The following is a 23,896-nucleotide window of genomic DNA, read 5'->3' as shown; positions in this document are numbered from 1 at the left end:
ATTTTAATGCGTTTGATTTTGCTGCCATCTATTGGCTGATATAGGTCTCACATTTACAGCTCCCTGTTCAAAGCTGGATTACTGCCTGAACACAAAGGGCACATGTCCCGAGAGCCACTCCCACAGTTTACTGAGAGCTAATTATTTTTGATTTAGTTTATTGTAGACATATGCACTGATCACATATATTTAATTAAGTTCATCAAGAGCTCCATCTTATGTGCACATTTTCCAAGTTTGACATTTACCTACGACCACACACCAGCGCAGTTTTCAAGAAAAATATAAATTAGTCTTCAATCCAGATGTAATTGTTTTCATCCATTTTCTTTTACTTATCCTCATCAGGGTCATGGGCAGGCTGGGGCCTATCCCAGCTACCACAAGTGGGATACAGCCTGGGCAGAAACGTGGATGTCAATATTCTGATTTACCAAGATTTCTGCATCTCCTGGAATGGGCTCCATCCAATTTTGGCACTTTGACTCACTCAGGTTCAGGGATGAACTGATCATGTTGGTCAAAGCGTCAGGTGACTTCACAGCAAAACAAAAGTTTAAGGCTGATTATGACAAAAGTTCAAAGACTTTACCCCCAAAACGTGACATAAAGTTAAAGACATGAGCCAACAGGGTGAGTGGGTGCCCCATCACCATGGTGGTTAGCACTGTTGCCTCACAGCAAGGTCTTGGGTTTGAATCCACTGGCTGATGAGTTTGCATGCTCTCCCGTGTCTGGGTTGGTCTCTCATGACACTTAAGACTGCCTCCCAAAGTTCAAAAGTATGCAGGTGTAGCCTACCTCTCACCTAATGACAGCAGCAACAGTCTTCAGCACAACAACAACCCTGTACGGGATAACTGGAAGAAGACGGCTTTGACTCTTTAGTTTTCTCTACTTATGAGTTTGAAAAATGACATTTTGCTCTGATTTTGGTGTTCCACCGTTTTTCTTGTCTGTACCCGCTGTAAGGAAATCTTTTTAGCGAGATATTTTTCTGTTTCATTTTCACCTGTTTGGATTGCAGATGGTGTGATTTGTGTAAACAATGCCCATCTGTAGGGGGGAGCTGGAATAGCCCTAAATGTGATGTCAAGATCAAGACCTAATTCACACAGATCTGGTCCACTTCTACACTTTCAATCACATCTGTAACAGGACACCCCACTACAAGCTTTCTCTAGAAAGGTCCATCTATGCCCCATGTAGTTAGTTCATATCTTTAAAAAAAAAAAAAAGAAAAAGAAAGAAAAGGATGATGCAGGAATCCAGAGTATAAAGAAACTTTAATTGTTGGATTAAGAACAACCTTCACAATTTGAGGACTTATATATTTTTAAAAAAAAATGTGCAATGGCATTTCAACCCTTGAGGTTTTTCATTTAAGACACGTTTCAGGTAAAAATAAACTAGGAGCAATGAAACAGCATAATGCTTGTGTTATACAGCTGTATTAAGCTTATAGTAAATGTATAATAAGAATTATGGATGACCATAATGACTACAGATAATTTTGGAAAACCGGCTGACCACAGGCCTTAATTGAACATAAGTTTAGGCTCTATATATTAAGTATTTCGACATAAACAAAACTTTAGGGATTCCTGCTGCTTAACGTGTTTAAAAGAAATTCTGTTCAGAGCCAATGTAATACTGTATTTGATGACCAATGTTACTTGCATCACTCAAAAATTGTCCACAGAACAACTTTTTAATTAACACTCAAATTTACTTATTTACTGAAACAGACTGGTGTGCTTAGCTGTAAGCCTGCTCTGCAGACTTAGACTAATCCGCAGACTTTAAATAAACAAATATGTAAATTATATACTGTTTTTTTCTGAATACTAACATTTAAAATACATACCCAACCCTTCCATGTAATTGTCAGACTGAAAATTTTGGCAACATGAAGCTTTTGTTAGCATTTGGATTTATCACCTTACAATAACACGATATTTTCAGACATAACTTACCAGGTAATTTTACATAAAGCTATTACATCAGGAGAACCTGTAGATACTGTTGATTAGTCTGTACTGGACAAGAAGTATTTATTGAAAACACAACATTCAGGCCAAGTAGCAGCTGGGTCTTCATTCAGTAGTCCCCTCTGTGGTCGGGGATGGGTTTCTAAGGACGTACTGTCCTTTGGCTGTTCTCGTTATGCCTGCAATAAAAACAAAACTACATTTTAGGTATGAGTCACTTAAATTTAGCAGTTTAAACACATAATCGCATTATAATCCTGCTATTTATGTGTTGGATAATTAAATAGCTTGCTCCTTTATGCCAGGGAATAAAGTTTTGAACTATTCCTTTAAACTCTTGGCCCATTTTCACACATTAAGTCTCATCCTGGCAGGATGGTGTCCCCAGGTGTCCTTTTTCTTATGTAGCTTTCAGCAGGACACTTCCAGTAATCAGACTGACGCTCTCTCACTACTTAAAGTACTCGGTTTGGTTCAGGCGAGAGAGCTGCCCAGGTAGAGCGTGCAGGAGGCAGCACAGTCAGAGCTGTGAAGTCTGGTATGAAAGGACTCACCTCACGTTCTAATCTGGCAGGTCATCAGCTCTCAGGGCAGATCTGGAAATACCCAAGCCTGCAGGAATCCTGTCCGGATACCTGACAGCGAGCTTGTTGTGATTCAGCTCAAAGCCCTGACGAGTGAACACAATACTAGTTTAGTGGGTGGAGGAGTAACCTGGGCACGTGACAAAGTATTCACCAAAATCACAGAGAGACGCGTGACCGTGTGATAAGAGTTACACGTCAACAACGCATTCACAGCATGATCCAGACAGTTTCAGAAGACTCAAACAAAAACTAGACAGACACAAGTGTAGAAAAAACTGGCCTAAGGAGATTAGGAAAGGGAGCACACATAAAGATGAACCCCTAAAATGCAAAATTCAGGGCTTGAAGCAGGGCAGATTTCTGACCCTGGAGACTGATGCACTTCTTTGCCTGCAGTCTGAATTTTTATTCATATTTAGTTGAATAGATAAATGACAAATTAAAACTCATTTCATAAATTCAAGGGCTTTTGTAGCTTCTGTGTTTCAGGGAGTTAAAATTTAATGATACATTAAAGAATCTAAAGCGGCCCGCTTCCTGGATTTCTGCCAGAGAGCCATCCTGCAAATTACAACAGCGACTGCCTCTCGGCAACTTCACAAACAGTACTACGGAATTACGACACAGTACCACAATAAAGGATGCACTTACATGAAAACGTCGGATTGCTTCATCACAATGTTCTTGTTTTGTATAGTTAACAAAGGCACATCGTTTGGCAGTCAAAACCTTGACGCTACAGACGACCCCGACCCTGCAGGACAGGAGTGTGTAAAAAACAAAACAAAGTTACTATAAAAAGTGTCTCACTACACTACAGCAATGCAGAGCTATTTACTTTTATTACATAACAAACCCTAGAACTCCACTACAGGCTCTTACTTGTTAAACAGGTTTGCAAGCATGGAGTCGGTTACTGGGAAATTCAGGTTTCCCACCCAAACTGGAAACAGCTCCCTGTTGAAAGAAGGCACCATTTAAAAAACAATATACGACCTACGCACAAAGTCTGTTTTGGGGATAGCTAAACAATTTATAATATGCACAGTTAACAGTTTAAAAAAAAAAAAAAAAGCCTAATGATTTTCTGCTCTAATGATTTCCTGGGATACACAGTCTAATTAAAGGTGAAAGAATACCAATAAAGTACCTTGTCTCTTGACTAATTAAATTTCGCAATTACAAAAACAGATCGAGAATCAGTTTTTTTTATTAACCTTCCTGTCTCGCCACGTATACCCACGCTGCTTCTGCTTCATGTAATCAATCCACCTGTTTACACTAGCTGTGGATGAAATGGTGGTTATGAAGTTTGTGAGGCTGTGCCATTTGAGGTCATTATTATCCAAGTGGAAACCAGTAAATCAGCAATAGTAACACAAAGGGCCATTTTTGAGCTAAAATATCAAACTCTGCTTTTGTTTTGTTTTTTTAGGCATAGATTCAATCCAAGTAGGGCTGCCACAAACAATTATTTTGATAGTCAACTAGTCACCGATTATTTTTGCGATTAGTCGACTAATCAGATCATGCATCCATTGGACGTAAAACGCACAGCTTATTGCACCAGCAGCGTCTGCTCTTATATAACTATCATTAGCTTACAGCTTTAAGTGTTTAAGGTATGTGCTAACTAAAAATAAAGACAAGATGATAGTTTATTAAAGTTTAATGAAATTTGCAGATTGTTTCGGTGAAGTTTAATAAACTCCTTACTATCTAAAATATAACGGGACACCGGAGTATATTCTCGAGCATCTCACACTTCTGATAATCAGCTGTCTGCCTGACGTTTATTCAGCTGTGTAAAAACTATAACTTTAATCTCAGTCAAACCGATTTACTCAGGAACAAATAAAATACTAAAAAAAAAAGCCAAACAATAACTTTTTTAAGTTATCTAAGTGACTTATATATGTTTAACCTGAGTAGCGAAAGACGGAGGTGGGTTTGAAAACGATTTGCCGGGAGTCCGGTGTTCTCACGGACTCCAGTGAGCCTTGCCCCCGGCTAGCTATCGAGCTAGTGGGTAACAGACGTCTCCGAAAACGTGGGAGCGCTTTTGAAAATATGTGGTGTCCTGATAAACTGAGCAGATATTTGAGGTTTACACAGCTACATTCTCGCCTGAAAATATGTTAAACGTTTATTTTGTGACCCAGAAAGAGTAATATTAAAACTAACTAGCTGCCGCCATTGTTGGAAACTGAGCTGGGCTGAGCTATGAATTCTGGGACACAGCTTCTTCTTCTTCGGGGTTTAACGGCAGCTGGCATCCTTGTACATGCAGTGCTGCCATCTTCTGTTTCAGTCCGTTATTACACTCTTAAATCCTACTACTCATTCCTGCTTCTTTTGGGATCTTACAAAGCTTCAAACGAAGCGACTATTAAATTGGTCGTCAACGATTTTGATAGTCGACGTAATCGTGACTAGTCGACTAAGCGTGGCAGCCCTAAATCCAAGCTGAGTGAGTGGCGTGCTTACGGTGTTCTCTCGCTTCATTAGTGGTGCCGCACAGGAACAGTAAGCAGAGAAATTAAAGGGCTCCTGGTGTACAACCTCAATCCCACATTGTTACTTCTGCACAGTTATATTAGACTACATTTACTCCAAGAATTCATCTGTTGTGAAATCTAAACTAATGTATTTTGAGAACTTTAAGCCAAGAGTCCAGTCTGGATTTTTTTTCCCCACCATCACTTCAAAAGATCCTTCGTGAGAAACTTCAATGTCCACTATAAACATTATCGTGTTAAAAATGCAACATCTCAACCTTCCACATAAGCACCCTGCGGTGAGAGTGAATCAGTACTCACAGTGGTGGTCGATTAACGCCGTTGCTGGCCTTCATGGGCTGAGTAAGAATAGGCTTTGATTGACTCTGAGCAGCAGATGTATTCTGGACTGCGCCCAAAGGTTTGTTCATAAGTGTTTTTTTCAGCGCATCCTTGGACTGAGCAGGAGGACGCACAGCGGCAGCAGGTGCAGCGATTGTGTTGGCTGAAAGGATTGGAGACACTCCAGTGACATTTGCTACTTGAACAGGTGGGAGAGAGCCATTCGGAAGAGCTCCTGCACACAAAGATCAGCAAATTAAAATGGATAAAAATACACAGTTAAACACACGTCATCAGTTTAAGCTTAATATACAAGTGATACTCTCTGTGGCTAATACACAGGTGGGCTACAAGAACAAAAGACTTATTTCCACAACTGCAGTGGAGTGAGAAACTCACCTGGTCGATCGTTTAACTTAGACAGCACTTCTAGTGCTTTTTTAACCGTCCCATGAATTATTAAAGCATTTGAGCTCTGCTCTCGAGTAAAACCGAACTCCTGAAGCAAAATAGAAACACACAGTAAGAAGCACATTCAATAAAGGCTCAGTCTTCATTTTCCCAACTTTCCCTCACAGCTGAAACCTCGAGCTGAAGACCATTTTTCTCATCTCAACTATGAACATGTTAGCACTGTTTCTGGTTGGATTCAAGTACACAATGTAGTTACATGCATGTAGTGTAGCACTACTGTGACATGACGTGACTGCACCACTAAGCGCAGCTGCTACATACCATTAGCTGTGTTATCTGCACACGCATCAGCTCCTGGGCAGCTTCTGCACACGAACTGTCCAGTTTGAGAACTTCCGTGAAGGCCAGGGCAGCTTCCTTATACCTCTGAAACATTACGGACAGCAAGAACTTCAATTCAGAGTAAACCTGGGTTCAGATCATTTTGTTGCTTCACTAATTGGCCTAATTACTGTCAGAACACTGAGTCAGAAAAAGTCTAATGCTTCTTTCTCAATAGTATCTACTCGACTCGACTGTTTCAGTTGCTCTCTGTTACAGTTGAGGATCACCTCAATGTGTGTGGGGTTGTTATAGCAACACGGCTGATGTCATCTGTATGTGAGGCAATAGTATACCTGTAGCTCAGTATACGGCTTTTTAACAGACTTTGTGGAGCCATTTCCCTCGTTGACAGGTTTCAGAACTGGCGCTCTCATGACTCATCAAGTGACGTGACTGACTGGCCAATCAGTGGCACGCGGTCTCTTCACGTCACATTCTCAGCTTGACTCAGCTCACTTGGAACCCCGACCGAGTAGGAAATTTTAAAAAGTTCCTGGTTCCAGGTATTACTACGTAATGGAAAACCCTGAAAACTGAGTTGAACTGAGCCGAGTTGGTCTTAGAGGAAAATAATGTGAACCTGTGCAACAACTGCAGTGATGCTGCAAACAAGGCGACATTGTCAAAGTCACTGTAACCTGAACTGTAAACATTACAACCGCTGACGGGTCACATCCAGCATGTGCCGCTACACAGCCGACTGCAGCTGCATCAACAAGTTAAGACTAAGCTAACTTCCCTGTGACCAGCACTCAATTTTATGTCCCTTTTTAATGTTTCTCATTGGTTGGAAAAATGTGTTGCTACTTTGGTTAAAGAGTGCTTTGTAACAAAGGACGCTGTTGCACAAGAGTCTGCTCTTAAAATCAGAAACACACAGCATATTAAACGTGACATGTGAGGGTTGTTAAGATTAGATAAAAGCTTTATTTTTACCTTTAGACCAGCCAGAGCTCTTCCCTTCCTATACAGGCCTTTATCCCAACCTGGACATATGCCAAGCGACAACTCTGCATCCATTAACGCCTTCTCGTATTCTTGCAACTTCTCAAAACAGAAGGACCGATTTCCAAATAGCCTGCGACAGACGCAAAGATGGCATTAAAGCTAGTGGTGCAAGTGAAATCACTGCTGTTACTTAAAGTGAGATAAGCAGGCATGTTCTTACTTAAACTCTTTAGGGTTGTGCTTAATTGCATCTGTGAAATACTTCACAGCCATATTAAAGTCTCCAGCACTCGCATGCTTATTTCCAATGACTAGGAAAAAAAAGAAAATCTCACTGATAAATATTCATTTTACGCATTCTTTAAAAGTCAAATCACCTCACTGAGAATTTATGTGAATGAATAATGACGAAACTTACCGGCAAGCTCTGTGCTTATTTTTACATGGTCTTCAAAGGAGGGAACGCTGGGCGCAGCAGAGTCCTGCGTAGACAGCAAGAACAGACTTTCAACCTTTAACGTGCACCAAAAGACACAATACAGCAGGTTTTACAGCTTTGTGGTCATTCTCCAGCGTTTCCTTCATCACTGCTGTTTTATCTAAGATGTTTAATTAACAGATGTGCACACATTTCATTTCTCTGCGGTGAGTTTCACACACCCACACATTTTCGTTTTGACATCTTAGTGAGGACATCTAATTGACATAATGCTTGCCCTAGTCGCTTACCTAACCCTTAGCCTAAACCTAACCATAACCCTGACACTAAAACCACATTTTGAGTCTCAAAAATTCCTTCAAACCCGTGAGGAGAGGCACTTCTGTCCTCACAAGTGACTGTTGGTCCACACAAATATAGTAAAATTCCAATTTTTGGTCCCAACAAAGACGTCTAAACGGGTACAAACACACGAGTAAGAAGGAGGAAAAGCGTAGTTTCCATCTCCTACTTAACTCACTCGTATAGAGGAAACACTGTATCAATCTGATCTGTATGCGAGCTTCTTCACCTTCTTTGAAACCTCCCGTTCTTCGTGTGATTTTTCAGGGCCCGTTTTGTATTCTTCTTTTTCTGGCATCTTCTTTTTCTCCTTCTTCTCCAGTTTGGGCTTCTGCTCCAGTTTATGCATGGCTATAAGAGCAGCTTTTCTTACAAAACTACTCGTCATATCAAGTTCCTTAGAAAGAGACGAGAAAAAAATGTAATTGATGAACAGAAAGTGATATAATTTACAGCCAAATCTTGTGCGATCATATTTTCCTGTATTCAGTAAATTGGATTAAAAGAACAGTATCAGGTTAATGACGTTTTACAGCATCAGGCATCAATCAGTGGTTCGTTTTGAGAATGATATCCACTCTTAAAAGTGCTACCTCTGAGTCGCCTGAGTCGTTCTTGGAGTTGCCGTCTTCATCACTGGAAACGTCGCTACTGTCACTGCTGTCTGTATCTTTGGCTGAGGCCTGCGGTTTAACACTAGTATTGTTATTGGCTTTGTGTTCATCATTAACGGCTTTACCCTCCTCTGCATCATCTTTTCCCTGTAAAGCACAGAAGACAAGTTTGTGAAATAAGAGGACCGTTTCTTTTTTCAAAACGTGTTGCATAAAACAATCATCACCTCCTCGTTTTTTTCAGGGTTCAGCTTGTCCTTCTCCAGCTTCTCGAGACGTTTTCTTTCCTTCTGTTTCTGATCAACAAACACGCAGTGAACATTACTCACACGAGCTGACATTTATTACCAATCACTTCATATTCAAGAAAGCAGGATTTACCCGTTTCTTAAGCCGCTTCTTCTCAGCCTTGTCTTTCATTTTTTTAGATTCTTCTAATAATCTGGCTTTTCTCTCAGCATCCTAAAGAAGCAGATTTGAATCATTTAGAGTCTGCAGCACAACATCACATCAAAAAGAAAACGGTAAAATTAAACACTTACGCGCTCCTTTGTCTGAAATCTTAAAGGGGACGGGCAAGAAGAATTACGGGCTGAAGGGTATACAGGCTGATATACAGCGCTGGATGACCTCAGGCGGTTTGCAGGATATCCATGGAAATCATGACTCCAACTAACATAATCATCATTGCCTGGGTCGTCTAGATCGTCATCGTAGTCAATACCTGTAGGAACAATAACAAGTTTCATACAGTCACACAAATAAAGACCGACACACTCAAATGTGCACAGCAGACATGTTGCACAATATCTCCTTACCAAGAAGGCCACATCTTATTATTCTTTGCATATGAGGACGTCCTTCAAACATCCCTAAAACAGTTCTCTAAACAGGAGGGAGAGAGAGACAAAGATTTGAAAAGTATTCACAAACAGTCACGTACAGCCCTCGCTCGCAGCCTCGCCAGCCTTGAATTCTTACCCACATTCCACCTACATCTGGATCCCAGTATGATAAGTGTGGAGTATTCCCACAGCTGCTGAAAAACTGCACCACTGCCAGTACTCAGCATGCCTCTGAGCTCCAGTAAGAATGCTGGCACTGAAAAGCACCACGTCCAAGAGTTTCACTTTCCTTTATCCAGAAGCTCTGAGTCACTGGATCAGCAGGCAAGCCCCTTTCTCTGGTCTTGCACTATAATAAATACACGTAAATGCAACAACAAAGCAGCCTCCATCTAATTTGGGGATGTGGAGCATATTCTTATAGTGAATACTATAGTTTATTTTAGTCAGACTTATAGAAGAATCACTATAAGTAATGTTGAGCAAAAATGCAAATAGAAGGTTGGTGTGATTAAACAAAGCTATAAAGTCTTTTCTCTCCACTTTAACAGCACCAATAAATTACAGTGGAGCAAAGTTTGTTTGGCACAAAAATAAATGTCATGTGTTACATAATCAGCTGTGCAGTTATCTGATCCACTGGAGTTTGTGGAGCAGCTTTTCGCGTTCAGTCAACTTTTGATGTGCTAATCTGTACATCTTGAGTTCCGTGGCAGAAAAAGGAAACCCACAGGTAGGTTATACACGTGGGAGGAAAAGGGGCAACAACATGCCACTTAATGAGGAAATGTCACTAACCCAACAGATACGAAGACGGCACTTTTCCTTAGAATAATCCACGGACTGGCTTAGGATTTGTTATGGAGTCAATATATTATATTCGGAGCAGAAAGGTCCAATTAAGACCACTTTGCACGTACAATACGAGATTATTACGTCAAATATCCGCCTCACTGTCACGCAAAAAAGGAAAGCATGGTTTGTAATTCCTTGTAGACTGATTACTAATATCACTGTTTTCTAAACCATTTCACAGACATCCTGCTCACTGGTAAAACTGTGTTTAGATTTCCGTAAGAAGCAGCTGTGCATGTACAGCGTTTCTCTGAATACAGGATATGTACAGGAAGTGACACGGCGCAGTGTTTACATGTTTCCATTCAGCAAATTAGACTGTGCTGCTTTTACGGCCAACCTGCGAGGAACCCATTGATGATCTTAACACCTTACCCATCCGGTCCCCAGACCCATAAACTCCCCCCACGAAGTAAGAGCCAACACGCGGGGAGCTTTTCCACAAAGCGTAAGCTAACGCGCGCGTAAACTTTAAGGAAGAGAGCGTACTTACGAACATATGAGGATCCGGAATCTCTGCAAAAACAAACAAAAGAACAAAGAGCAATATAAATACAGTCGTTTCAATAACCAGGCTTTGGCTCCTCTCTACACAAACACGACTCCTTCAAGCGAGCTAGCTTCGTAGCCACGTTAGCCAACAACTTTTTAAAAGACACAAAAAGCGCTTTCTTACCCTCCTCTTCTCTATAAATCTCCATGTTTACTAATATAAGTCCTGTCACGGCTTTACACACTCTCACGACGCAGTTAATTTCACCCTAAGTTTCATTACTAATGCTAATGTTAGCAGCCTCTAACTTTTGCTGCCAACATACTGGTGCGCTCCCTCTCGATCACTTTCAACATCGCGTGAACGCACACGAGCGCACGGGCGGGACTTGGCTTTTATTGAACGCATGCGCGCCGTCTTCCTGCCCCCTTCCCGGACACATGGATGACCATTTGTTGTTTATTTGCAATAAGAATGTAAATGTAGTGGGTCTGTTTCAGTCCTTGAACCAGCAGATGTGTCTGATAGCTCTGCAAAGCCTACTTTAGTATGTGTGCTACTAGTGGAGGAATTTAGGAATTAACAGCATTAGACTGTGTTGTAAATGTTATGTCATTATAACAATATAGCCAAGTACGCACCGTAGACAATGGTTCGTCTGCCTTCACACGCATATGAACTTCAGCGGCCATCTTTAGGTTTAATATGATGTTGACCCACAGCTTTTACAGCTTCCAGATCTCGTGGAGAGGCTTTCCCCAAGGTTCAGGAGTGTGTTTATAGGATTTTTTTTAAAACCATTCTTCCAGAATCAGAATCGTGTTTATTGGCCAAGTATATGTGCAGACACATACAAAGAATTTGGTTCCGGTAGATGGTGGCTCTCAAGCACAGCAATGTAAATCACACACACACACACGTGTCTATATATACACATTACACATACATACACATACATACACAACGCTGTGTAAACCAACTATAAATAACTAATCTAAACTTATATACATAAAATACAGAAATTAAATGAGGTGGAATGAATACTACAGAATGTACATAAGGTGCAGTTGCAGTGTGACAGGTCAACTGTTTAGAAGGGAGATGGCGAGGGGAAAGAAACTGTTCCTATGTTGGGTGGTCCTGGTCTGCAGGCTTCTGTACCGTCTGCCAGAGGGCAGCAGATCAAAAAGTCTGTGACCAGGGTGTGAGGGGTCTGCGATGATTTTCCCTGCCCGTTTCCTGGTTCTTGAGAGGTACAGATCCTGGATGGAGGGCAGGGGGACGCCGATGATCCTTTCTGCTGCCCGTACAGTCCGCCGCAGTCTGTTTCTGTCCTGTTTAGTGGCTGCTCCATACCAGACTGTGATGGAGGAGCACAGGACAGACTCAATGACCGCAGTGTAGAACTGGATCAGCAGCTCCTGTGGGAGACTGTACTTCCCCAGATGTCTCAGGAAGTACATCCTCTGCTGGGTCTTTTTGAGGATGGAGTTGATGTTGGTCTCCCACTTCAGGTCCTGGGAGATGGTTGTACCCAGGAACTTGAAGGTCTTCACAGTCGACACAGGGCTGTCTGATATGGTGAGGGGGAGCAGAGTTGAGGGATGTCTCCTGAAGTCCACTGTCATCTCTACAGTTTTAAGAGTGTTCAGCTCCAGATTGTGCTGACTGCACCAGAGTACCAGCCGCTCAACTTCCTGCCGGTATGCAGACTCATCACCATCCTGAATGAGGCCAATGACGGTGGTGTCATCTGCAAACTTTAGGAGTTTAACAGCCGAGTTCTTGGAGGTGCAGTCGTTAGTGTAGAGGGAGAGCAGTAGTGGTGAGAGGACACATCCTTGAGGGGCACCAATACTGAGGGACTGAGTTTCAGAGGTGATCTCCCCCAGCCTCACTTGTTGCTTTCTGTCTGTCAGGAAGCTGGTGACACGCTGAGCTGGGAGAGTTTGGAGGAGAGAAGTTCAGACACAATGGTGTTAAAAGCCGAACTAAAGTCCACAAAATGGACCCTGGCATAAGTTCCCGGGCGGTTGAGGTGTTGCAGGATGTAATGCAGCCCCATGTTTACTGCATCATCCACCGACCTGTTTGCCCGGTAGGCAAACTGCAGAGGGTCCAGCTGGTGGTCTGTAATGTCTTTCAGATGGGCTAACACCAGTCGTTTGAAGGATTTCATGGCCACAGATGTCAAGGCGACAGGTCTGTAGTCATTCAGTCCTGTGATGGTGGGTTTCTTGGGAACAGGGATGATGGTGGTGGAGCGTTTGAAGCAGGAGGGAACTTCACACAGCTCCAGGGATCTGTTGAAGATGTGAGTAAAGATGGGAGCCAGCTGTTCAGCACAGGTTTTGAGGCAGGAGGGTGAGACACCGTCTGGTCCGGGGGCTTTCCTGGGCTTCTGTTTCTGGAATAGTCGGCTCACATCCTCAGTGTGTATTCTGAGTTTCAGGGAAGAGGAAAGGGGGGTAAGAGGTGTGGTGGAGGTCGTTGAGTCTGGATTGGAGAGGGTGGTGGTGGTCGTTGAGTCTTGATTGGGGAGGGTGGTGGTGGTCGTTGGGTCTGGATTGGGGAGGGTGGGGGTGGTCATTGAGACTGGATTGGGGAGGGGGGAAAGGTGGAAGGTGTGTTGGGTGTCAATGTCTGAAGCAATGTCTCTGGGGAGGGGAGGGTGAGGCGTGGGAGTCTGTCCGTCTCAAACCTGCAGTAGAATGTGTTTAACTCGTTGGCCAGGTCTTTGTTTGCTTCAATAGTGGGTGGGGGGCGTCTGTAGCTGGTGATTTCCTGCAGGCCCCTCCACACTGACGCTGAGTCGTTGGCTGAAAGCCGTTCTTCCAGCTTCTGGGAGCAGATCCTTTTAGCTGCTTTGATCTCCTTGGTCAGTGTGTTCCTAGCTTGCTTGTACAGGGCCCTGTCACCACTTCTGTAGGCGTCCTCCTTGGCCTTACGAAGATGTTGGAGTTTAAAACTTCCAAAAGTGCAAAGTAGGGTTTACATGAGGTCTCCTGTTTTATTCATGCTAACAGTGTTCTCTGGTTGAGGTCAGGACTTTGTGCAAGCCAGTCAAGTTTTTCCACACCAAACTCACTGTCTTTATGGACCTTACTTTGTGCACTGGTGTTCAGTCATGCTGGAACAGAAGGGTCCATCCTCAAACTGTTTCCACAAAGTTGGGGACGTTGTCTAAGATGTCAGTATGCTGAAGCATTAAGAGTTCCTTTCACTGGAATGAAAAACAAACTCACGCCATAAGGTCTGCAGTGTTATTTTTTGTTTAAAGAGAGGGAACACTTCCTGCCTCTTCTCATGGTTTTTTTTGTTATGGTTTTTCTTTAACAATTTAAAGTGCACAGCTGGTTAAGCCTTCTCTGAGGAGCAACAATGTTAGGCTACACATAATACATTGTCTGATATAAAGAAGCCCACCTCACCATGAGATATACACACTAAATACTGCCAGCACAGGGTTAGATAAAATCTTAAACAGTTTATTATTCAGTTTATTGTTACCATACACACCCGCACCCACCCAGACATTTCTGAATATTTTCCAATAGACAAAAACCTGCAGTTTTAAACAACTACAGGTTAAGCCATTAACAGAAGGAAAAATAATATCTGTATTTTTTCTATTAAGAAAAAGAGTTTAGCAGGAAATGTTAAAATTGTCAAATGTAATGTTCTATGATTTAATGCATGTGTAATTATGTTCATCACTCAAAGACACACTTCTGTCATGTTTTCTTTCCCAACAAGTGAGCTTCGTGTTCACTGCAGCAGTTTTAGCTCCTTTATAAATCATGAAGCAGCGGTCTTCGATCATGTTATAAAAAAAAAAAAAAACTGTCTTTGCAAGAGTTAAAAAGTCAAAACCCTGAGTTAAAATTTTTTAATAGCTTATCCGTCCCCATTTTTCAAAGTGGCAGCGACAGAAGGTTGTCATGATGGCCAGGACTTATGTGCTGAAAGCAAGTATAACAAACAGCGATCAGTTTCCATCAATGCTACTCTACAATCCTTCCATGGCGAACAGAAAAGGCAATGAGTCTGCGGTAGGCTGAGATGAGGAGGATGATGGCTCCTGCCACCATGCCACAGATGAGGCTGAAGGTCCAGCGAGGTCCCAGGTGGGTGTAGACATGGGAGACGAAGACCGGGCCGAGTGTCCGTGCCCCGCTGCCCGACGCCGTCAGCCAGCCCATGTACACACCCTGGTGAAACATTTGAGAAGTATATGGGCACGTTCAAAATTATTTTAAAGCATCACACATGTTAGTATTTACCTGAGGTTTGGGTCCAAGGATTTTGGAATACAGTGTGTAGGACATCACATTGCAGGCTGGGTATCCCACTCCAATGAGGAAGTCCGCTGAGAAGAACTGAGCTATGTGTATAGCAGGAGTATACTGGCACCAGGTTTGTTCGATGGGACACCCCGTTGGCTCCACAGTACTGTTCGGGGCTGGCATGAGGTCAGGCATCTGAGTCACAAAGGAGTTGTTTTTTATGTCTGTTTGTGAAAGAGGAGGGTAGAAATTAGTTTAAATCTAAACAGATGCTTGGAAAGATGTAACAACTACACACTGAGCTGTCAAGAGTCAAAATGGCAACAACTGGAAACTAATCTGACTACTTAATTCAACCGATCAATACCTGCCCACTGGATTTTAGGATAATGGTTTCCCCATGGAAGAAGAATAAAGAAGCCACAGAAAATAATGACCAAGCCGATTAACAACACAGGCCGATCTCCGAATCTGGAAGGAAATTAACGAAATTCAGGAAAGGCGATTCTTTTTTTGATGTAATTTATATGTGCAGTGAGAGGGGTGATACCTAAGAGCAGCCACTTTTACAGCCAGAAACACCAAGATTGATACAAATCCGATGCAGCAGAGAATGATCCCGTTGTACAGCACAGCTTCTTCCCTTGTCCAGGCAAACATGTCCATAGATAGGGGCGTGGTAATTCTGAAGAAAAACACAGAATCACAACAGAGTACAAAAGAGGCTTTAAAGAGAGAGAAAGACTGCCTAGACTGGATATAAAAGACGGGCATAGCTCTGGCTGAGAACTGTCACCATGCTCGCGTTTTGAAACCAGGAAGTTTGTCAATCGCAGAGATAATATATAGAATGAACTTCATCTCCTTTATATTTTTCTGTTTTATCCTCAGTTACTTTGACACAAAGTTATCTGCTGTGATGCTTACACCTCTGATGAAGTCTCACATGTACTTGTAAATGATCATTATCACAATATTTCTGACTGAGTCAAAATGAAATCAAATCGGGACCTCATGAATCTAAATTGAATAACTAATAGAAATCAGTGGCGATACCCAGCCCTACTTGGAACCAGCTTTTATGTACCATCCGTGAGTCTGACGTCTTTGATGAAATACATACGTCTCAAAGATGGCAAAGATGAACATGATGATGAAGAACAGGATGTTGGATGTCATGACAGCCACCTGATCGATGCTTTCAACAGTTTCTTCTGAAATATCAACTCTCTCTAGAAAACATAAATATATCTTCCATCAGAAACTGTAAAACATGACTCATTTATTTCCATATTCAAAATGTATGATTCCTTTAACATTAGCCATTCAGAGTCGGTGCAGTACTGCTTTATGTCACTCTGTATGTTAAATGACTTAAAAATAAATAAATGTTTTAGTCCAAATAGTTTTCATTTTGTCTGTAAATTGACTTCAGCAAGTGGTCTTTCCTTGGCATACAGTAAATGCTAAAGAAAAATAGATACACCTTCTGATGTGTAGTTGATAGATTGAATGTGCCTTCCATCTTCATCAACGTGATGCTCTCTGATGGAAAGAATCAGACATTTTAGTTAAAGGGTATAGCCACAGTATTTTTTAGTCCATGTAAAATAACGAAATGAACAGTCAAATACTGAAATTTTCCAGAACTATCCTACTGAAGACCAATCCTTTTTTTCACATGTTAAAGACAAGTCAAAAAATATTTCAGGATGCAGGGGTATCATTGTCAAGGTCTACAATCACCTTCATGAATGTAAATATGGAGGATTTAAAAGGTGCAAGCAACCAGTTGAAGGCCAGACTAGACTTTGCCAGCAAACATCTAAAAGAGCACAGCTCTGTAAAAAAAATGTTTGTTCAGATAAACCCAAGATTAACTTTTATTAACTTGTATCAAAATGATGGGAAGAGAAAGGTATGGAGTAGGAGAGAAACAGCTCATGATCTGAAGCATACCACATCATCTGTCTAACATGGAGGGGCTAATATTATGGCATAGACATGTATGACTGTCAGTGGTGTTTTGTGACTGCTGATAGAAGCAGCAGGGCTGCACTCTCTGCTCGGAGTCAACCAAACGCTCCTGATCAGACTGTGTAAACAGATAATGACCCAAAGCAAACTGCAAAAGCAATATGAGTTTCTCAAATCAGCAAAATCAGATGTTCTTCAAATTCAAGTCACCTGATCTCAACTTAACAGAGGATGGTTTTTAGGTTATGAAGAGAAACTTGGATCATGTTTTCAGTATGTTCAATAAAAATCAAAAGCACAAATAGTGCTTTAAGACAGAATTTGAAAGAATTGTGAACCTAAAAATGTATACGCCATTTAAAAACATTAATTATACATAAACTGACAGATCAATAATACTAAACTCTCAAACAGCCCTGATTTAAATCTTTGACCCTGGTGACCACTAAAGTTCATTTAGGTAGTGCCTCAAAAAACAAAGAAAGAAAAAAAAAAAAAAAAAAAAAAAAAAAAGGGCCAGTTGAGGGATGAAGACAGATTTACTACAGTACAGAGATCAAGTTTATGGCAACACTATGTTATACACAAACAAGAAGTCACATCAAGAATTTGTTCAGTCACCTCAGCAGAATGACGACGAGCAGGATGTTGATGAGGCCGAACACTGCAGCCAGTAATGCTGGGGTGGTGTACATGTTGAGCTTCAGCGCTATGAAGTCCAGTGTGACACCTTCCTCTCCAATGAAGGACAGACATGCCTGCAGGGCTGACATATACACAGAAAAATAAACAAACATTAAAACTGATTTTTTTCTTCAGCAAACTCACAGCTTTGCTCCCTGTTGTCAAACTTACCTGGCCCGAGGATGAAACCGAGGGCCTGGCAGGCACTCATGTTAGCCATGGCACCCGTCCTCTCGTTCAGTGATGTAGCTCCAGCAACATAGGACCTCACCACAGCTACGTTACCTGACATGGAAAGACTGAAACGTGTCATGGATCATCATAAAAGGAAACAGATCAATTTGCTTACTAAGGAAATTATATCAAACTTTTAGGTCTATATTTAAATGATCACCTGCTCCGAAGCCCACAAAGACTCTGGACATGAGGATGTGATACTTGTTATTGGTCTTCGGCAGGTACGCGTAGGCATAGTAGATGTTGGCTGCCAAGTTAATGAAGATGGAACACACCAGTGGTTCCCTGCGTGGCCGATGATTGGACCACCAGCCAAAAATGGGTGAGGCCACCATCTGTCCGATGCTGTATGCTGCAACCACCCATCCCAGGAAGCTGGCATCAGTGCTGTCATCAGTCTGTAAGAAATGAATGCTCCACATTAGACCTCATAGGAAACCTAGTACAACATCAAACCCCACTGTTGATCAAAGCCACCACATATTAAACTGAATACATGTTTAGGCAATAATTCCACCGGCTTCCAAGCTGCATGAAGTGGAAGGAAAGTGTGAAGAAAAACTTCACTGGTAGACCACCGTGTTCTGGCTAAAACGTCTCAGTGTAACAGTAAAATCAGAACATGCAGGGTCCTACACATTGTCTAACCATAAGGAGGGCTTACACACATTATTTCACCTCTTCATTGCATACAAGTGTATGTAGAAAAGTAACAACATTTCAGGTTTTCAAATATACTTGGAATCCAGTTTCAGGACACTAAAGTGACATACATGAACATATACTGCTGAAGTGTAGCTTCAAAAGCACAACATGTGGTGCAACTGAAGTATACTGCAACTTAAGCAAGACAGAAGTTGAAATAAACACAATGGAACAAGCAAAAAAAAAAAACATAGGAGAAGTTCAAGGAGAAAAATGAACTCAGCGGCGGCCATGACAGGCTAACAGAAAACAGTGGATCATCCTATTAAAACACATCATGGGTCATGTAACTGCAGTCTGTTCATGTATATAATGAACAGACTGCAGTTACATTCAAAGCAGTTTAAAGCGCTTAATTAAAAATCCAAGCACCTTTATAAACCTTGAAAACACTACATAAATTCAAGTATTCTCCAGTACCCGTATAGGAACCCTGCTTACAAGTGCTTAATCTTTCAGTCATTTGACCGGGGCAAAGAGCAGGGCACTATATCCTAAATTAAATCCCCAACAATCCTCTTTGCATCTTTCACTTCCTCTTTAAACACCCAAGACTGCATTTAAGTAGCAAAAACAAACCACGGAGCTTAGTTTGTATTATTGACATCAGTTGAATCAGGCAACAATCTTCAGCCCAAAAGACACTGTGTCATACTTACTTACCTTTTGCAAATAGGGCCAAAGTGATGTGATGACAATAGTGAAACCTGAGAGAGAGCACAGATCACATTAATGACACACAAGCTGTTGAAGATGCTCAACATGTTTTTAGGCTAGAAGTCACTGAAGTTATTTCATGTCTCATCAAATGGCATCACAGGTCAGAAACCACAGTTTTTCCTGTAACAGTGCTGAGATTATTACTTTGAACGTAATAAAAGTGTTATATTCCCGTGTCCTCACCTACACTACTGAGGAACATAGTGAAGTACATGACTCTGATGGACCTCCACCGACTTCTGTAGTCATCATCCTGTGAGTCATCGCTGCTGACATGGAGTACAGATTATCCATAAAGTTATCCATAAAGGATGACATACCAGCAAGACAATGTAACCTATATGAGTAATGTACTAGCCAGCAAGATATATGGCCAAGTGACAGGTCAGCGTCTCCTTTTTATAGGAGCGAGAACACAGTATGATAAAGAAAAACTGGGTTAAAGAATAAAGGTGAATAAAGCTGCTGCACCCACCATCTCTGACTGCAGTTGCGTGTTTTATTTAGCGACTGTAAATAAAGTCTACCTATGTTAAGTTGCTTTGTAGCTTAACTCTGTTGCTTACATACGGCAAAACAAACACAACACAAGGCCAGTAAATCCAGTGCTTCTACAACCTGTTGGGTAACAGTGTATTCATACTCAAGCTTCCTCTCGTTGTTTTTATTTAGGGAGGCGGCTATCTGGACTTACCTGCTCCTCTCATCCCTGAGCAGCGGGGTGGTGTCGTCGGGTTCAGGTTGAGACATCTTTTAACAAAACACTAACTCTGCGATATTATGACTCCACCCGTGGACTTTGAAAAAGCAAAACAGTACTTTTAGGTCGCCATGTAGTCGAGGGTCAGTGAACGACACTTGCTAACTTTCACCTCTCCCATAAAGCTCCGAGTAGCTAGCTAGCTAAAGTTAGGGACAAACATTTGGCACCTTAAGTCATATGCACGAGTCTAACCATGATAAACGGTCGTTTTACCAAGAACAAAGCACATAAAGCACAGTACGCCACATAAAAACACGCAAAGCTGGACTATGATATCAGTGACAGCTCTAACACGCAAGGCACCCATTATTTAAGCATCGGCTTCCGGTAAATTCTTTCAAAATAAGGCAAATTGAGTCCCAAATAAACTGTGTTCTGCCGGGTTTTTTCTTCAGTACGCTTATCATATCTTATCAAAAACTTAACATGAAATTATTTATATAAACATTAAACACTCTGAGGTGCCTTTCCTTTGTTGTTGCACCGGCTGCGCAGTGTTTTAGACGCTAATTTCGAATAACATCCGTGTTTACTCGACTGTTAGCGCGCACTTTGACGAACCGCGCTCACGTGAAAACTAGCAAACCACCCAAACACAGTCCGAGGGTCAATTGATTGGATCGGCGAGAAGGACGCCGTGCTGCGATTGGTGGATGCAGTTATAGTGCGGGGCTGATACAAAAGTTATTTAAAGGGCAACTAGTTCAGCTTTAATGTAGAAGAATCTGAGCACAATTATTGAATTTTATATGTGAAAAATTAGAGTAGAATAGAATAGAATAGTCCTTTATTGTAATTGTACATGTACAGCAAAATTCTACAGGAATAAAATATAAATATTAAGACGGCATAAATAAATAACAAACAGGAGAAATATGTACAAAACAGGAGGAATATATACAAAACAATAGAAGGACACACATTAGTGAACAGGATGCAACATGCTTGAAAGTAGTGCAGAGGACTTGGTCTGAATATAGTTCATGTGTGAGTGACCTGAGTATTAAGGTAGATCAAGGGTTATGACAGATCACCTTTTAATCTACTCGTGACAGTATTAAAGTATTAAATCACATGAGATTTCAAACTGCAGGAAAATCACTGGAGTTATAAGAGGCAGACAACTAGACACACAATATGCTATTGCTATTTATTGTGGTTTAACCTGTCAAGGACAAAAATGTAAAGAAAATTCTGCATCAAGCCTTGAAATCATAGCTTGCCTACTTTTGATAAGCCTGGATTGGTGGCATGATGGTTAGTGCTGCTGTCTCCCAGTAAGTTCAAATCCACCATCTGACACAAATGGTTGTTTGTCTCTATGTGATAGAATGGTGAGCTGTCTGGGGTGTACCCTTCCTTGTAACCTATCACTTCGGTTAGGCCCCAGCGCCCCTGCAACCAGGATAAAAATAGGAGGACGGTAGTTGTTGTAGATCCATTCACTTTTTATGGTAACCAGACTCTAGACTTTGTTGAACATTATGTAATATGAAGACAACATGTCATATTTAAGTGACCAAGTAGTATTGGGCTAAAAGTTATTGAATAGTGTTGAAATAAAATGACAAAATTGTGAAGGAATAAAATATTCCAAGAGCTCAACTTACTTCATCTAAACATGTTTCAATCGCATTTTATGAACACAAAATGCACAGGTTTATTGAATATGAATAAGTTGTGTTGATTTAACTTATTTGTTTAAGTTTCTGCCAAAGCAAAACATTTGCGTGCAACCAATGTCCATTATTGAATTAAGTAAATCCAACATGGCCTTTTTTTCAGTGCACCAAACACCCATGCAGTAGGAGAGCACACTCTCCACTGAGGAGCAATGGAAGGCCAGCAGCAGCTTCTGGTCCAGGTTATTCTTCCTCAGAACACGGAAGAAGAGCAGCCGCTGCTAGGCCTTCTTTACCAGGGCATTGTTGTTTTGACATGAAGATATTCATTATTTATGTCACATAAGTATACGGATAACATAATTTTATTTATTTGGTTGTATTTCTGCATAATCTCTAAAAAGAATGGGTGTGTTTTTCTTATAATTTAAAGGTTTACTGAATTACATATAAAAACATAAACACAGAACAAGGCAGTTCAAATACACTGACATAGAGTACGGTGTGCAAAGAAATGTGTACAGTAAGTTATTGGGTGATATACATTTGCCAAACATCTAGTGCACAGTCTCAAGATCAATACAGGTTATGTTTCCACTTTGTCTTTGGATTTGAACCCACATAAACAGTCCCAGTGGTCTTTCTTTTTCATTTTTACAGTTAAGCCTTATTAACATCCTCTCACATGCAGCAACAGTGTTCATCATCTGTCCAGAATGGGACTATGCTATATATTTTACAGAATTCAAGTGCAATAGCTCAATTATAACAGCCTATTGCAAAACCTTTGAACTCGTGGCTTATTAATTAAATAATGCTAAGCAAATTATTTAAATTAGTAGAAAAATAACCTTTATTTAGAACAGTGTTTTGAGTGTGTGCAGGACAAATGTTTTTAAAATTTTCTTGGTTTTAGTCAAAGGTGTCTTTTCTTCCTCACTACATCCACACACCTCCTCTGGTCTTTCTCTGTTTCTCCACAAGGACCTCCTGTTACACAGCTAAAGTCGTTGCATCGTCTGCTCTGCCACCTCCAGCTCAGCCTCCAGTCGTTTTGTCAGTGTCACTGTCTCCAACCCATCCATCACCTTGTTACCACCTTATATACAGTTGGGTGTCTGTTATTGTAATTTTTTAATTTTTCTGTTTTTACTTTAGAGAATAAATATTGTACATCATGATGTGTCATCAAAACTGATTTAAATATCAATGATGAATGTCATTATTTTGCTAACAGAGTTAGCTTATAAAAACCTCCCCAGTGCCAATAAATATTACACAGCAGTAATTAAGTAATAAACAACAAAACTGTTTTTAACTACTGATGTCTGTTTTTAGTTTAAAAAAAAAATTTATATTTTGTTTTTTTTGCAAAAAATACATTTTTCGGCTAATTAACACAAACTTTCTCTTTTATAATTAGAGGACAGTCTGGGGACTGATCAGAATCTTTTCCTGTAATTTTACACATTTGTTTCTTAAAATTTAACAGTCAGATTCAAACTGAAAGTTTTTTCCATTTACTATAGCAGTTTTTCTATCTCATGGAAAATCTAGTACATACTGCTGGAACTGCACTTCTTTTTCTCATATTGTGATGTGTTTCAGTCATCGGCGTAACTTTGTGCTGAACATTGGGGGTGTCAAGATCTCTGTCTAAATAAATAAATAAATATATCTGGGTAAATTTCCAGATGATTAAACATGCAACTAATTTGCTGGTAATACCTGAAACGAGTAAAGAAAATCAACAGCCTATTTATGCAAGGTCATTTATAATTTTATTGTGGGGGTTATATTGGTTGGGTCTGATTATTGGGGGGTTTGAGTGGTCTATCATTGCCGATATCATTACAATACTGATACTTTTAGCTAATAAACACCAGCTTATGTAGGGGAGATCCGTGTGTCATAATAACTTATGAGATGAATCATCAATTTGCAAACTCTGATTTTTCATTTTAATCACCACTAAATCACTTTGAGTTTTATTTTCCACAATAATTAGTTAACACAACAAAACACACCTTTCAGCTTTTCATTAATTTTGAAACTGGGACTTTTATAAATAAAACAGACAAAACGTTCAGACATTTTTTTTTTTCATTTCAAATAAATAAATAAATAAATATCTGACACAATTCAGAGGG

At 40.8% G+C, this 23,896-nt stretch overlaps 3 protein-coding genes across 7 annotated transcripts in view; 1 reads left to right on the top strand and 2 right to left on the bottom strand.

The window, feature by feature from the left end:
* Positions 1-2,325, top strand: part of LOC146391362 (zeta-sarcoglycan-like) — a 58,619-nt gene extending 56,294 nt beyond the window's left edge. For both annotated transcript variants that reach the window (XR_014799922.1, XR_014799923.1), the window contains exon 10: positions 349-2,325. The gene's annotated coding sequence lies outside the window, so the exon portion shown is untranslated. The remainder of the gene's footprint in view (positions 1-348) is intronic.
* Positions 1,268-11,126, bottom strand: LOC146391361 (uncharacterized). 2 transcript variants are annotated; one of them, XM_084924231.1, is made up of 18 exons: positions 10,936-11,126; positions 10,753-10,775; positions 9,378-9,444; positions 9,102-9,283; positions 8,941-9,021; positions 8,787-8,855; positions 8,539-8,706; positions 8,175-8,342; positions 7,583-7,676; positions 7,385-7,475; positions 7,153-7,294; positions 6,154-6,258; positions 5,818-5,917; positions 5,398-5,653; positions 3,461-3,535; positions 3,230-3,332; positions 2,546-2,661; positions 1,268-2,170 (listed from the first exon to the last, which is right to left on the bottom strand). In XM_084924231.1, the coding sequence occupies exons 1-17, from the start codon at positions 10,958-10,960 to the stop codon at positions 2,554-2,556; spliced, it is 1,857 nt and encodes a 618-aa protein (XP_084780357.1). In that variant the 5' UTR covers positions 10,961-11,126; the 3' UTR covers positions 1,268-2,170; positions 2,546-2,553. The 2 variants fall into 2 exon arrangements, with proteins under 2 accessions (XP_084780357.1, XP_084780358.1); XM_084924232.1 differs by having other exon boundaries at positions 7,583-7,646; positions 10,936-11,125.
* A 3,098-nt stretch (positions 11,127-14,224) lies between these two features.
* mfsd8 (major facilitator superfamily domain containing 8) lies at positions 14,225-20,447 on the bottom strand. Of its 3 annotated transcripts, none has more exons than XM_084924228.1 (12): positions 20,056-20,447; positions 19,545-19,630; positions 19,305-19,348; positions 18,094-18,334; positions 17,871-17,984; positions 17,637-17,781; positions 16,525-16,583; positions 16,162-16,270; positions 15,589-15,723; positions 15,406-15,509; positions 15,036-15,262; positions 14,225-14,963 (listed from the first exon to the last, which is right to left on the bottom strand). In XM_084924228.1, the coding sequence occupies exons 1-12, from the start codon at positions 20,109-20,111 to the stop codon at positions 14,757-14,759; spliced, it is 1,527 nt and encodes a 508-aa protein (XP_084780354.1). In that variant the 5' UTR covers positions 20,112-20,447; the 3' UTR covers positions 14,225-14,756. The 3 variants fall into 3 exon arrangements, with proteins under 3 accessions (XP_084780354.1, XP_084780355.1, XP_084780356.1); XM_084924229.1 differs by having other exon boundaries at positions 19,545-19,627; XM_084924230.1 differs by lacking the exon at positions 19,545-19,630.
* Between the last annotated feature and the right edge of the window lie 3,449 nt (positions 20,448-23,896).

This window comes from Perissodus microlepis, chromosome 3 (assembly GCF_051167445.1).
Source record: "Perissodus microlepis isolate ML-2025 ecotype Zambia chromosome 3, ASM5116744v1, whole genome shotgun sequence".
NCBI lineage: Eukaryota > Metazoa > Chordata > Actinopteri > Cichliformes > Cichlidae > Perissodus > Perissodus microlepis.
Note: the sequence above shows the minus strand (reverse complement) of the source record. Positions and strands in the feature narration are given on the sequence as shown.